The sequence below is a fragment of the Triticum aestivum genome, chromosome 4B (assembly GCF_018294505.1).
Source record: "Triticum aestivum cultivar Chinese Spring chromosome 4B, IWGSC CS RefSeq v2.1, whole genome shotgun sequence".
NCBI classification, from domain to species: Eukaryota; Viridiplantae; Streptophyta; class Magnoliopsida; order Poales; family Poaceae; genus Triticum; species Triticum aestivum.
In genome coordinates, this window is record NC_057804.1 from 174,683,844 (window position 1) to 174,698,236 (window position 14,393).

Consider the following 14,393-nt stretch of genomic DNA (forward strand, 5'->3'; position numbering starts at 1 on the left):
GCCGACCCAGACGGACAAAAAGCGGACAAAATCGCCGTCTGTTTGGATCGGCGTGTTGGAGTTGCTTAAAACCTCTGATTGATGGACAGTAGTATGCGTGTGTACTGCTGCTGGCTTGCAAAAGAAATATAAGTCTGCATGCAAATGCAAGTACTGTAATATCATCTATTTTCGAACGAAGGTTGAAGTGATTTAAAAATATTGGAGTCGGTTATATTTTATTCTAAGAAGCCGAATGAAAGAAGTAAATAAGATTATAAGCCTGCATCTGCATGCAAATGCAAGTACTGTAGTAATTTTTAACAGGCTTCAAAAATATTAGGCATGTAAAGATCAAGGTATGGGAGAGATCATTGTTTGGAAGACGGCACGTGCGACCGACAAGATGCCATACAATGATCGGGATTAGGTGAAATGAGGCAGAGAGTATTTCCAAAGTCTTGCACATCCCAATCAACGTATAATTACGGTGTCGGAGCTAGCTCCTGGGGACGAGCTATCCTCTGTTTAATAGTTGCGTCTTCCAGGTTAAGACAAACCACAACCGATCACATGTATACTTGCGCAGCCCACTCTACAGGTTTTGGGAGAAGAGAGAAAGAAAATATCGATAGCCGCCAGCGATCGAGGCAGGCCACCGTTGATGGAGACGGGGGAGAAAGTGGCGGGCGCGCGGTGTAGCGTCAGGCCTCTCAGCAAGATTCGAGAACTGGGAGCATCGCTTTCGGTTCATGTCGGCATTTATTTTCGTGTGATGATTTGTTGGAACCGTAAATCCTGGCTATCAAGGAAGGCCTTATGCTGGCCTCACAACGGAGCAGCCTCCCAATAGACATCGAATCGGATTGTGTCGATGCAGTTAAGGTGGTGCAGAGTACAAAACAAGATTCGAGAACACATGCATCGTAAAAAACCAGCAGACATGTAGTACAGTACTAGGAGTACATATCAAAGCACTATTTGAAGAACAGACACGAGAGACCGGCAAGAGGCCACGCACGCGGATCAACTAGGATTGCAGGTGAAACCACAGCATAAACCAGTTCCAAGAACAACATTACATGCATGTCTCAATCAACTTGTGCCCACGGTCGGTGAGCACATGCATAAAAACCACCCCCTCGCCCTCGTTTATTGATCGCGCTGCACAGACTGAGTGGAGCTGAGCCACTGAGCGGTGAGCCTGGATAAAGGATCGATGGCCGGCGGCGAGGCAGGAGCGCCGTTGCTGGAGAAGAAGGAGGCGGTCTACCGTGAAGGGTGCCCGGGATGCGCCGTGGAGCGGAGGAAGACGCTGAACCCCGGCGTCCCCTACAAGGAGTTCTTCCACATCTGGACCATCATCCTCGCCTCGTGTATGTATCTACCTAGCTACTGGTTACTTCTGCATCACATCTCTCTCTCTCTCTCTCTCTCTCTCTCTCTCTCTCTCTCACACACACACACACACACACACACACACACACACACACATATTTGGAGGTCAGGTGATGTGAAGCAGAGCATTTTGAGTCGTAGTTGTTCTGTTTTGGTACCATCTCAGAAGATCGGTGTGTCAGTTTGGCAGCTTAAGCTGCTGCAGTAATCCGTGGCAGAATCAACGATGAGCATCAGTTTCTGAAATGTCTGCCTAATTAATTCCTGAACAATGATACCAATTACTATGCATGATTGCAGCTATCCTTGTTCTTACAATATATTTATGCATGATTTTATCTACCTTTGCTCTATTTTTGTGCCATCTGATAATTTGAGCATCAATGTAAAAGGTGTATTTTTAACTCTTTGCCATTCTCATTCTAGGTTTGCCAGTATCGTCACTATTCCCCTTCTTGTATTTCATGGTACGTTTTTCTAACGCAAAAGAAAAACCATAACATTTGGGATCAAAAGAGTACAAAACTCGCCCATGGAATTATGTGAGTACATCGTTTCTTTTTTGAAGACATTAAGCTTTGCATTGTAGGAAATGTTAAATGATGAATCTTGAAACTATAAATACGCTCTAGTTTTGTCTGTGTACATAGTTTGTGTCTGCATTACATATTCATTTGTCATGTTATTATTTAGTTCCCCAAGAGTAATAAGTTATGATATCATTTTACTAACATAAATTGCATGCATCTGCAGTATGGAACAGGAGCAGTGTTCTGTACATTAGTCCTGACTTGGTTATTTATGTTAATAATAGTGTAGTACTGTATCTATGCAAATGTCGGCCCAACATTATCCATGACCACAGGTACCCTTTGAAAAATATTGTGTGATACTCCTCTCAAATAACAGATACGAGACTTGTACATTGCCAAAACAGTCGAGGACATTGGATTCTATGCTGGGTTTGTAGGTAAGACCCTTCCAAATTGTTGGAACTCTAAGTTCTAAGAGTGTTATATTTACAGATAATACAAACGTGTTGTACACTCTCACTCAGGAAGAATGACCAATGGCCTATTCTGAAACTTTGTAGGCGCCTCCTATATGCTTGGTAGAACTTTAACCTCCACTGCTTGGGGGATGGTAGCAGACCGCATTGGGAGAAAGCCAGTTATTGTGCTTGGACTTTTCTCCGTGTTAGTATACTTCTTCTATGTTTACATTACATAAGAATGATTTTTTTTTGCGGGGACACATAAGAATGAATTTAGCTACTAGCTAGCGGTATTTATCTTTCACTATATTTTTATGACACATCCCAGATTGATTTTCTTTTTCGAAAAGGAGGATGACCCCCGGCCTCTGCATCTGGGAGATGCATACGGCCATTTTATTGATGATGTGAAATTTATGATATCGCAGGATTTTATTCAGTGCTTTGTTCGGACTAAGTGTGCATTACTGGATGGCAGTATCTACACGATTTCTTCTTGGTTCTTTGAACGGCATAATTGGACCTATAAGAGTATGTTGGTTGTGTGCTCTGAAAGTCTGAAGTTTTATTTGTCATTTGAACAAGTTACGGCTGTTTACTTAGCAATTGATCGTTGCAGGCTTATGCTATTGAAGTTTGTCGACCAGAGCACCACGCTATTGCATTATCACTTGTAAATTACACATGATGCTCCAAACATTTTCCATTGTACTCTAATTCTGTAGTTTAGATAATGCATTCAATTTTTTTTTGGTATGAATAGGTTAGCACAGCATGGGCAATAGGTCTCATTTTAGGACCAACGATTGGCGGATATCTTGCACAGGTATTCATGGAAACTGTAGTAATACATGAGTTACTGTATCCTATATTAATCAATTCATATTATGTTACATTTACTTTTTTGGTAGCCTACAGAAAAATATCCAAAGTTATTTCCCGTCGACTCATTATTCGGAAGGTATTTTTTGTTACTGTGAAGTTATTTACCGTCGACTCATTATCCTTCAACTTACTAACTACTGAAATGTTTTTTTTAGGTTCCCATATTTATTACCTTGTCTGTGTATATCAGTCTTCAGTTTTCCTGTTCTAATAAGCTGCGTTTGGCTCCCGGTATGTGCCGTTAATCCACAATGTTCTCATTGCTTATACATTTTTGCTGCAAATGTGCGAACAAAATATTCATCACATAAAGATTTTTTTACAAAGTACTCTAATGTAGGGTCCAAATAATGCGAAGTATCCGATGGTTGTGCACTGATCCGATGGTATGCTAGGATCAGTAGTCCGATGTCTAGTCATGTCAAAGATTTTATTGTAATCAAGCTCATTGTTTTACCATTTCAACTTTTATCACCAACTTCTGGGTTAAGTAAATGTAAGGTTATACAACTTATGACTTATTTTTATTTTCCTATGTAGTACTAGTACAAGTATTCTGCGAAAAATGATACATTTTGATGCATGTCTCTAGCTGTATAGTTACCAATAATGAATAGTAAGGTCTCGAACTAGGCTTTCGCCGCTTTATAGATAAAATAAACATCCATACAGCCAAGTATCAGGAGCAATAGTACGAACAGACGGCTGGGGCCATAACACAAGCATGCCCAAGAAACGAAGAAGAAACATAAAAATGCCACCTAGTGCCAAACTCCCAAGCATGCCTATGGAGCAGAAAGACGCCGCGCCGATGCCACCAGCGCATCCAACATCACTCCAAGCTGGTCGCGATCCCGCTGCCTAGCAAGCGGGTGTCAGTGCTGTAAAAATGCAAGAAATTTGAAGAACGAGTCAAAAGCCCGTCGCGGGATTCGCTCAATCACCATTTTATTGTGAGTAGTCCAAAGGGTCCACGTCAACACCGCGAAGATAAACCAAAAAAGTGGCGCTTGCAACCCGCCTGGGTCGCACTGGCCTGCAGGAACTCGGCCAGGTGTCCGGCCTCCCAATCGGGCCCGAGGGCCTCCCGAACAATGCTCCAGAACGCCCGTGCCGCCGTACAAGAGAACATGATGTGAGTGCCCATCTCCGGGACACTACAGAGTGGGCATACGCCATCACCTGGGCCGTTGCGCTTAAGAGCCTCCGTCCCCGAGGGCAAATGGTTCTAAAGCAACTACCATACGAAGATCTTTATTTTAAGCGGCACAGGGGCCTTTCACGGTGGTGATAGCCACTGTATTATCGGTGCGCGGCACAACGCCTGATATGCCGAACTAGCAGAGAATTATCCCGAGGGAGAAAGACTCCAGGAGACAGTGTCAGGGGACTGTGATAGCTCCAACGGGACGACATCCTTCAATCTGTCCCATTCTAGAGCCTCCTCCTGGCCAAATGACTGGTGGAACGCGGATGTTCCACTGGCTGTCTACACATGTCGCGGAAACCAGAATAGATGGGTTCGTACATATAGCAAAAAGACTAGGGAATCCAACGTGTAGTGGCTCATCACCCATCCAACGATCGATCCAAAACTGAGTGCCATTCCCATTCCCAACCGAGAAGGTGGCTCCGAGCCGGATCTCGTGCTTAATCTTCTAGATAAATTTCAAGAACCGGGACCCAGTTGCACGAAAGCATGCCAAGTGGGGCGCACCCCACAGGTATTTGGCTTGAAGAATTTGCAACCGCAAACCACCCTCTCCACACAAGATCCGCCAGAAGCAGCGCAATATCAGGGCGACATTGCGTCGAGAGGCCGTGATGCCTAGCCCACCTTGTTCTTTAGGTAGGCGGATGTCCGCCCATTTGACCATGTGGTACTTTGGGCGGCCATCGGCAGCCTGCCGGAAGAACCTTGCCAGCTCCTTATCGAAGGACCCGTGGACACCCTCTGGCAGGATATACATCCCCATCATATACATGGGGAGGCTGGCGAGGTTAGAGACAAGAAGGATGGTTTTGATTTCTTTGGAAGTGAACCGTACACACCACGGCTCCGCTCGGGACGCTACTCGTCCAACGAGCGGATCATACTCTGATGATAAGGTCCTGGAATCCGACATCGGCATCCCCAGATACACAATGGGGAAGGTTCCCAGCCTACAGTTAAGGCTACCCCCAATCCTCTATTGTTCCTCCGCTGAGTATCCGAGGACCACTACTTCGCTCTTGTCAAAGTTAATCTTTAGTCCCGACATGGCCTCAAATCATAGTAGTAGGAACTTAAGATTAACGATGTCCATGTCCGATCCCTCCACCATAATCATGGTATCATCCGCGTATTGTAGATGAGTGACACCGCCACCAGGGACCAAGTGGCTAACCACCCCTTTTAGGTGGCCAGCCAGCCTAGCCTTGTCTAGGATGCCAGCAAGGGCATCAACCGCAAGGTCGAAGAGAAAGAGGGGAGATGGGATCCCCTTGCTTCACTCCCCTAGAGGACCGAAAGTAGGGTCCAACCTCCCCATTGATATTAATGGTTGTGTTCCCTGTACAGACCAACAACATGATCCACGAGCACCATCTCTCATCGAACCCTCTCCATTGCAGCACCAAGCGCAGGAAGGACCAATCCAGCCGATCATAGGCCTTTTGGAAGTCCAACTTAAGAAATACGCCCTTATGGCCCCTCGATGCCACCTCATGGACAATTTCATGGAGGGCCAGGATCAACTCATGGATCCCTCGGCCCTTCAGAAATGCGGACTGGAGGTGGTGCATAATCTATTTCGCTACCGGGGCCAGGCGGCTCGCACATACTTACGCAAAGATCCACTCGAGAACGTTGATCACCGTAATCGGCCTAAAGTGTCTGATGTACGTAGCCCCAACTATTTTGGGGATAAGGGATATGGCACCATAGTTTATGAGGGACATATCTAGTGTCCTAATATAAAATTCATGGAACAGAGGCATGACTACCGATTGTAGGACATTCCAGAACTTCTGGAAGAAGGCCATTGGAAGGCCATCCGGACCCGGTGCAGATCCAGCCTTCATGGACGAGATAGCGCGCCCAACCTTTTCTAGCGAGAATGGAAGAAGCAAATCTTCATTCTCACTATCAGAGACCTGGTCCTCCGAAGGCCAAATCCCTCGGCAACGGAGACCCCCTCGCCTCGGCGCTCTGCCATGAAGAGCTCCTTGTAAAAGGAGTATATATGGGAGCTAATCTCATCCGGATGCTCCAGGAGGTTATCCCCCTCCCAGAGACAAGGAATGCTACATTTCCTACTACGGCCATTGGCAATCGCCTGGTAGTACGCGGTATTCGTGTCTCCCTTGAGAAGCCAATTTTGGCCCCTGCAGTGTTGCCAAAAAGCTCCTCCCCCTTGTATATCTCCATGAGCGATGCATCTAGGGAGTACCGCTGGATCCAATTGTCGGGGGTAAGCCTCGGGCCGTCAGCCATCCCATTTAGCACCCTAATCAGGTCTAACAGGGCCCCTTTCTGGGCCCTGAGCTCCGCACCAAGGTTGTCCCCCCCAGCTCCGCATGAATTGCCTAGCCATTTTGGCACAATGGTGCCAAACATCCACGACACTGAAGACATGGGGTGGGGAGGCCACTGCCTCAAGCCACCGGGCCTTGACCATGTCAACGAAGCAGGGTTGCAGCAGCCATGAGGCTTCGAAGTGAAAACGACGTGGTCGAGGCGGGGCCTCCTCCCCGAGGTGAAAGGCAAGGGGGGTGATCTGAACCGACCCTAGTAACCGCCCTGAGCATGCACAGTGGGAACATTAGTTCCCACTGAGCTGAGACTAGGACACTATCAAGCACACTTCGGATAGGGTCCACTTGCTCCTAAGCTCTTAGCAATTTAACCAAAAATATGTGATAAATTTCACAAGATAATGCATGACCACATATTATACTACTTATCACTTGATTCTAGTTTTCCCTTTTTTCACTAGTAAAGTATTCCATGAACCCTGAAACAAGGCATACATGGAGTTTATTCGCTAGACCTAAATGCCTTACTTGATTTGGTCCTAATTTGATAAGATCCGCCGTGCACTTCATGCTATCTTTAGCTCTTAATAACATAATTATAACATAACATAAATTTCAGGAGACACTACATAACCACAACACTGATGAAAAGGAAGATCAAGCGAGTGAATCTTTGACTGCAATTTTTTCTACTACGGAAGTGATTGTCGAGCATAATATTACTTCAACAACGAAAAACAATGTATTGAAGAACTGGCCATTGATGTCATCTATTATTCTGTTCTGTATCGTATCCTTTGATGACATGGCATATTCAGAGGTATCATTTTAAACGGGTTTTCTTGAAAACTTATTGTTTCTAATGTCTCCTTTATGGTGTTGCTTTAATACCTCTTTATGGTGTTACTTTAAAACTATATGCTTTCAACAAAAAAATGGTCTCATTGAGCCTCAGATAAACTAATAGCAAACACATGCATAGTGAAAGACATGATTAATTGTCCATATTGTTTTCTTTGATACATTGGTGATAATTATTATAACAAGCTAGACATGACATGAATAATCATATGTTATGTTGTCTAAGCTAGATAAATTTTCCGAATAGTTTGTATTATTTTCTATTAAGCACAACTAATAATATTACATACACATCATTTTCCTTTCACATGAGTTAATTATTTATCATCATCGATGATCGAGTTGTTCAAGCCAAAATACCATATACAACAAAATGAATAATGCCCATACTTTCTTTCAGTATATCTTAGTATTCCTTGCGTTAGTCACCATGGTCAATAAAGCCATTCATATTATCCCATTGTAAACTATATGAAGAAAGAAAAAATTGAATATTGTCCTTTCGGAAATTTCCTTTGTGCCAATAGTCAAAGTTAGTTTAGACTAGAAATTTAGTTTCTATCACCTTAACACTTATGTTTCCGATAACATATCTAGATATTCTCCTTATGGGCTGAAAGTGACAGAAAGTATGGTGGACTAAGTTTCTCGTCTGAGGATGTTGGTCAAGTTCTTGCAATTACAGGTATGTATGTTTGTTCTATATTATAATGATCTACATGACCTTACTATACATCAGTACTTCGATCCACTTCTTGTTCCTTATTGCATATGGCATCCCTTGTTTGAGTTCATATGCGGGTGTGGTAGAGAAACTGAAGAACACACCATGGTTGGAAAGACCAAGAGAATCAATTTTTAGTTGACAAGAGAAAGATAAACAATATTTTTTTACTCACAACTCGAATTGTGTTGTCTCGCGGGTATGAGATTGTTGAATTATGATATGGTGTATGATATGCTGGAGTGTCTTCACTATGATATGGAAATATGTTAGTACCCCTTACCTTTTATAAGAACCCCTACTTTAAAATACTAATTTTCTAATTTCATACTACAATACTTGTTTCCCCTGATGATTTCATATGTTTGTGTATAGGTGTTAGCATTCTTGTATACCAAACTTTTATTTTTCCCCGTATTATCAGAGTTATGGGACCAATCAATACTTCTCGTGTTGCGATGGTGAGTTCAAGTTACAAATGATTGTCTTTCAATGGAAGTTCACTTTTAATTTGGATCGATTAAATATGAATGTGGAATAATTTTGCAGAGTCTGTCTGTGGTGCTTCTGTTTACATATGCACCAATCACACATCTCTCAAGACCTTGGTCGTCAATAGCAGTAAACATTGCATCGATTCTTAAAAATAATTTTCTCGTGAGTATCCATATCCTAAATTTTTGTATGCCATTATTAAGAATTTATGAACAACTTGATACACGATTCTTTTCTATCTTTGCAATGACTAATGCAAAGTGTTTTTACAACAACAATAACCTCGTTTTTTAACTGCTACCTTATCTTGTACAATGATTTTTAAATATAAATATATCAATTTTCTCTCAGTATTCTTACTAACATTGTCCACTTTCACATATTTATCAGATTACCATTGTTACTAGTTCTTTCATTCTTCAGAATAATTCTGTGGTACGTGCCTTCGTATTTTAGTCAATTACTATTTTCGTGCAATTGCATTTTCTGCAGTTTTGTAATTGTCTCTATACATGGGACTGACAGACTCAAGATCAAAGAGCAACCGCAAATGGCTTAGCCACCACTTTAATGTCCTTTTGTAAAACATTTGCTCCAACAGGAGGTGGAATTGTGTAAGTATAAATCCATAGTATGTTATTATTTCATAAGAACATAAGCTCTTGGCTTCCATTTTAGAGCGACATGAGAAACATTTTCTGATATTTCAACCACCGCACATATAATTCCCTTTCAAGGTTCAAATTTTTGGGAGAAACATAAGCCATATCTTCCATCCTTAATTAGGTTTAAACTTCTTTAGATAGGAGAGCTACTATTTACACCAAAGATATAAATATAGTGACCACTAGGGTTGGAACTACATATGCTAAAACTAAATCAAAGTTAGTTTCAGTTAGTTTTTACCTGTAGTACGAGTAAATGTAATCCTAGTGATCATTGTACTTATATCTTTGATGTATATGGCACAAATTTAGTTTGTTTCTAAGATAAATTAATCATCCCCAAAAGTGTGCAACATGTAATGGTTCTAGTGTTCACATATTTAATAATTATCTGGTAATGCAGGTTTTCATGGGCACAGAAACGCCAACATGTTTTCTTTTTTCCAGGTAAATTATATGCAAGGAGTGCTTTGATATTTAAAATAATAAATGAACAAATTGATTTGTTTATTTTGTATTGATCGGTATATGTTTTATATATAATTAGACAAGTGAGATTCTGCAAACTTCCTATTCTTGTTAACTCCTCCTTTTTGGCTTTTGCTATATGTAGGTGACCAGATGTTGTTTTTTCTTTTGGCTATTGTCGAGCTTGTGGGACTTGTTTGGACATTCAAGCCGTTTCTTGTTGTGCCTGATCAATTTTCTTCAAATTAGCACTCTAGATTTGTACGTGCTATTATGAGTGCGTGCCTGTATCGTACTCTTCTTACAGAATTATATCCATACTTTGGTGGTATACGCGCTTCGAATTGGGTTGTAACGTAATTACGTGGTTAGGATTTTGCGGAGTATCTAAAATAAGGAGAAAACCATTTTCAAGTGTCATTATTATCTCCCTGCAAACAAATAGTGCCATTATTTATTAATTACAGAAAAATACTATGAATCAAATGCACCCCTATTGTCCAATTGTCATGGAGCCTTTTCTTTTGAGAAAATCTACTTTATATACGTGTGCATGTGTGCACTCTGGTGTTGTGGCATCCTAATGAAATGTTTTCCTTATAGAGAGATCACATGCATGAATCCAGAATTTTACATGTCATGCTGACATCATCATATTAATTGTTTTCTTTGAGTTTTTTTATCTTGCAAATAGTTAATTTGATAGCTGCTAGATGATTCTTGTTTCAAGATGATTGTCTCGAAGATTGTGTATAGCTACTGTTGGTGCAATAGTTGCCCTTTTGTGTTTTGGAGATTGTTGACAGAAAGAGGCATGGACTGATTTGTTTGCTAGTGCACACAGAGAGAAATAGTCCATGCCGAATCGAAAAGAATGCTATCTTTGCTATCAAGTTCGAGGAACTTCATCGAAGGATATTTGTGATGCAGAGATGATTGAGTCATATCTATCGGAGCCGTATAGGCGAGAAGATTGATGTGAAGGAGTTGACCCCTTGAAAATTTATTGCTGACGTGAAGCAATTGGTTCGATGTTTGTCGGAACAAAAGTGACCGCAACCAAGAAGGTCGAAGGCGAAGTGAAGACGTAGCATTCATATCGTTCTTCTTCTTTTTCTTGAGTCATAGGACCTCCTTACTATTAATAGGGGCATATGTTCTCGACGCTTAGATCCATTGTGATGCTTAACCCAAACCTATGCAAGACTGAGAGAAATCTCTTTATGCTCCGAATGATTACCTGCCAGCAGAAAACATAGTTCTTCTGTGCTGCAGGAGATATCTTTCGGACCGAGGAGTTAGCATTTCTTGCTCCGCAAGAAATGTTACCGTTGTGCTCAAATTCCAACCGTTAGACTCGTGTCGTTCGGCCATTGGCTATTTCGCATGTCCAAATTGTTCATTCCCTTCAGGGAAGGCTGCGGCTATAAATAGCCACCCCGCTCCAACGTTGCCCGTTGGTTGCTCCATTTCAAATTTCTGAGAAGATTGATTGAGCATCCCCTCTCCGAGAGATTTGAGTTTAAAATCCACCGAGAGAAAACCAATAGCCAAAACTTAGACAGTGGTTGAGCATGTAGTTCTGAGTCAGAGTTCTTGTACCTATTACTCTTGAGAGTTGCGCACTCTCTAGACGGATAGGTGTTGGCTCGAGTGTTGAAGAGTTGTTGTCTTCACCGAGCAAGATCTTCAGGAACCAAGAGTAATTGTGATTCGTGAAGGAAGTCTGTCAAAGGTCTAGAGATCGCCAATAAGTATCTACCACGAGGGAGAATAGGAAGTCTGATAAGCTCCTAGTTGAAGGAGAATAGGACGGTGAGAGGTTTGCTCCTGTGTTCAATCACAAGTCCCTCAAACCAGACGTAGTCCCTCGGCAAAAGGGCGAACTGTTCTACCAAATTCATCTGTCACCTTCGAGCACTACTGGTTCATTTTATTACTCTGCATTTCATTCAATAGTTATCTTTCGTGCTCTGTGACGATAATGTATCTGATTTGTTATCTCTTATCTTTCACTCTCGATCTGTTATTCATATCTTGCTCAGTTTAGCTACCGTTCGGTGTTACTTTGGATTCTATTCAGGTAGCTTTTGCCTTACAGTTCATATCTCATTTTTATTCATGCTGCTGCAACTGATTGTGTACTGCTTTACCATCGTGATAGTTAAGCTAGTTCTCTACTATGCTCGAACCATTATCATATCGTATCTCGAAAGATTTGTTCCTTAGTAGGATACTTGTTTAGTTACTTATCTTTCGAATCTTTTCCGCTATTGTGTATGGGTTCAATTCAAAACATTTGCAAGAATTTTTGAATCTCACATCCACCCCCCTTTGGTCGATATACTCTCAGCCCAACTGCTACCTTGCAATAGTTTTGTATGTTTTAAAACATTGTGAAGCTATGGGCAACTAGAGAGTCAATATCTAATGTTAACAATAAGTAAGAAGAGGCATCACTCATCTCCTGTGTTGAGCTTGACGTCGCCGATCACAGATCCGCTCGTCGTTGGTGACCATGCCATCATGGAAGGACAAGAAGGAGAGCACAGACGACGACTTCGACATGGCTAGTAACATGTACATGGACATGTGGGTAAGTATCTTCCGCACCTAGGGTTAGGGTTCTTCGAAATTTGGGGGAAATTTGATTTGAGCTATGTTTTGCATTGATTTGAAAGTTTTCCGGCTAATGTTCGTGCTAAGCGATCTAGGAGACCCTTGACATGATTCCCGAGCCACTATATTGTGGTGTTGTTGTGGATGAATCACCCAAGTGTATGCTGCACCAGATGAGGCCGAACAAATGTGTTGCCTTTGATGAAATTGATACTGGAAGGAGATTCCTTGGCTGCTCTGTGTAGGTGAGTTAGCAGCCGATGAAGCTTTTGTGGAATTTAATTTTCAGAGCATTGTTCGTTGACAGTTGTGACTATATCTTAGTATGTAGCATGTAACTGAAATACTCAATTGAAATGGCATGTCGCTGGATAACTGCATCATCATAACCTAGTATTTTTTTGTCTGACTCCATTGATAATAATGACTATAGTATTATTTATTAACGAGATGATGTATGTTGTGGTGGCAAGACTTGGGGGGGGGGGGGGGTGGCATGGTTCCAATGGAGTGTCTTTTTTTGTTGTTGAAGAAAAGACATCTAAAGGTCATCTTAGATCTAATATGTTCTTTAAATGGATGTATCTAGCACTAAGTTAGTGCTAGATGCATCCATATATAAGAACCCTAACCCTAACCCTAACCCTAGGTGTGGGTAAATATCTCCCTCCTTCTTTCTTCTCCACAAAGTTGTTTCTTTTGGCCAATACATGCAGGATGAGAGGAGTTATTGTGGGCTGCATGCAGAAAAAGGAGGGGAGGAAGTTGCGTGTGAGGGATTAATGAAGTACTATTCCCAATATTTGCTTCTCTTTTTATGCAACAGCCTTGATATGAGAGATTCAAAATTTAGGCCCTGTATAGATGGAAGGAGGGAGTAAGTCATTTTAGAAATTTTAATATGGACTACATGTGAGACAACATGAGTGAATCTACACTTTAAAATATGTCTATATGCATCCATATATAGTCCGTATTAAAATATTTAAAACGACTTATATTTAGAAACGGAGGGAGTAAATATCAGTGAAAACAATAGTCGGTTCAATGGACAAACAACTGAACGGGTAGTAATAAAAATATAAAAGTACATCCCCTTGGAGTGTCTTTTTTACCATTAAGAGTATGCAACTTATGGATGCTGGCCACTAGAAAGATAGTGGATACTACTCCCTCCGTTCGGAATTACTTGTCTCGAAAATAAATGTATCTAAAACTAAAATATGTCTAGATACATCCATTTCTGCGACAAGTAATTCCGAACGGAGGGCGTACACAATTGTTTACTTGACAGGAGGAAAAATTGTGGCCATCCATCCCTTCCCTTGGAGATTAGTGAGTGTTCTTTTGCTACTTGCTGGAGTACTGTGTAATTAAGTAATACAATCAGAGTGGTAGAGTCGGGTTTTTATAGCTGCTCTTCTCTCCTGCGAAACAATCGCATCGTCGTGATTTTGTGTAGGGCAAAGGTAGGACGACAACAAACATACATATATATATATATATATATATATATATATATATATATATATATATATATATATATATATATATATTCAGTTTTAGAGTCAGACTTAAATGACAACACATGCCATAGTAAGTACAAGTGGTTGAAACTAAAGAGCAACAGAGACGGAGAGCTGACGTAAGAGCTGACGATGCACGATGTTTAGAATTCCACGAGTACATCGAGCCCCGTGCACGGCTCCATCAGTGCTTTCTGAACGACGACGACTCGCTTGTCGCGTGGTACTGTACTAATTAACTGAATGGGGGAATGTCTCAAGAT

General features: G+C 41.5%; 1 protein-coding gene across 4 annotated transcripts; it reads left to right on the forward strand.

Moving 5' to 3' along the window:
- Window positions 1-1,022: 1,022 nt before the first annotated feature.
- LOC123091652 (protein ZINC INDUCED FACILITATOR-LIKE 1) lies at window positions 1,023-10,475 on the forward strand. 4 transcript variants are annotated; one of them, XM_044513233.1, is made up of 17 exons: window positions 1,023-1,355; window positions 1,804-1,844; window positions 2,287-2,347; window positions 2,471-2,573; window positions 2,800-2,902; window positions 2,991-3,044; window positions 3,135-3,197; window positions 3,283-3,332; window positions 3,412-3,487; window positions 7,392-7,562; window positions 8,231-8,318; window positions 8,733-8,818; window positions 8,907-9,014; window positions 9,243-9,287; window positions 9,378-9,466; window positions 9,921-9,964; window positions 10,131-10,475. In XM_044513233.1, the coding sequence occupies exons 1-17, from the start codon at window positions 1,199-1,201 to the stop codon at window positions 10,232-10,234; spliced, it is 1,443 nt and encodes a 480-aa protein (XP_044369168.1). In that variant the 5' UTR covers window positions 1,023-1,198; the 3' UTR covers window positions 10,235-10,475. The 4 variants fall into 4 exon arrangements, with proteins under 4 accessions (XP_044369168.1, XP_044369167.1, XP_044369169.1 ...); XM_044513232.1 differs by having other exon boundaries at window positions 1,025-1,355; window positions 7,392-7,592; XM_044513234.1 differs by having other exon boundaries at window positions 1,040-1,355; window positions 1,804-1,919; window positions 7,392-7,592.
- The last annotated feature ends 3,918 nt before the right edge of the window (window positions 10,476-14,393 follow it).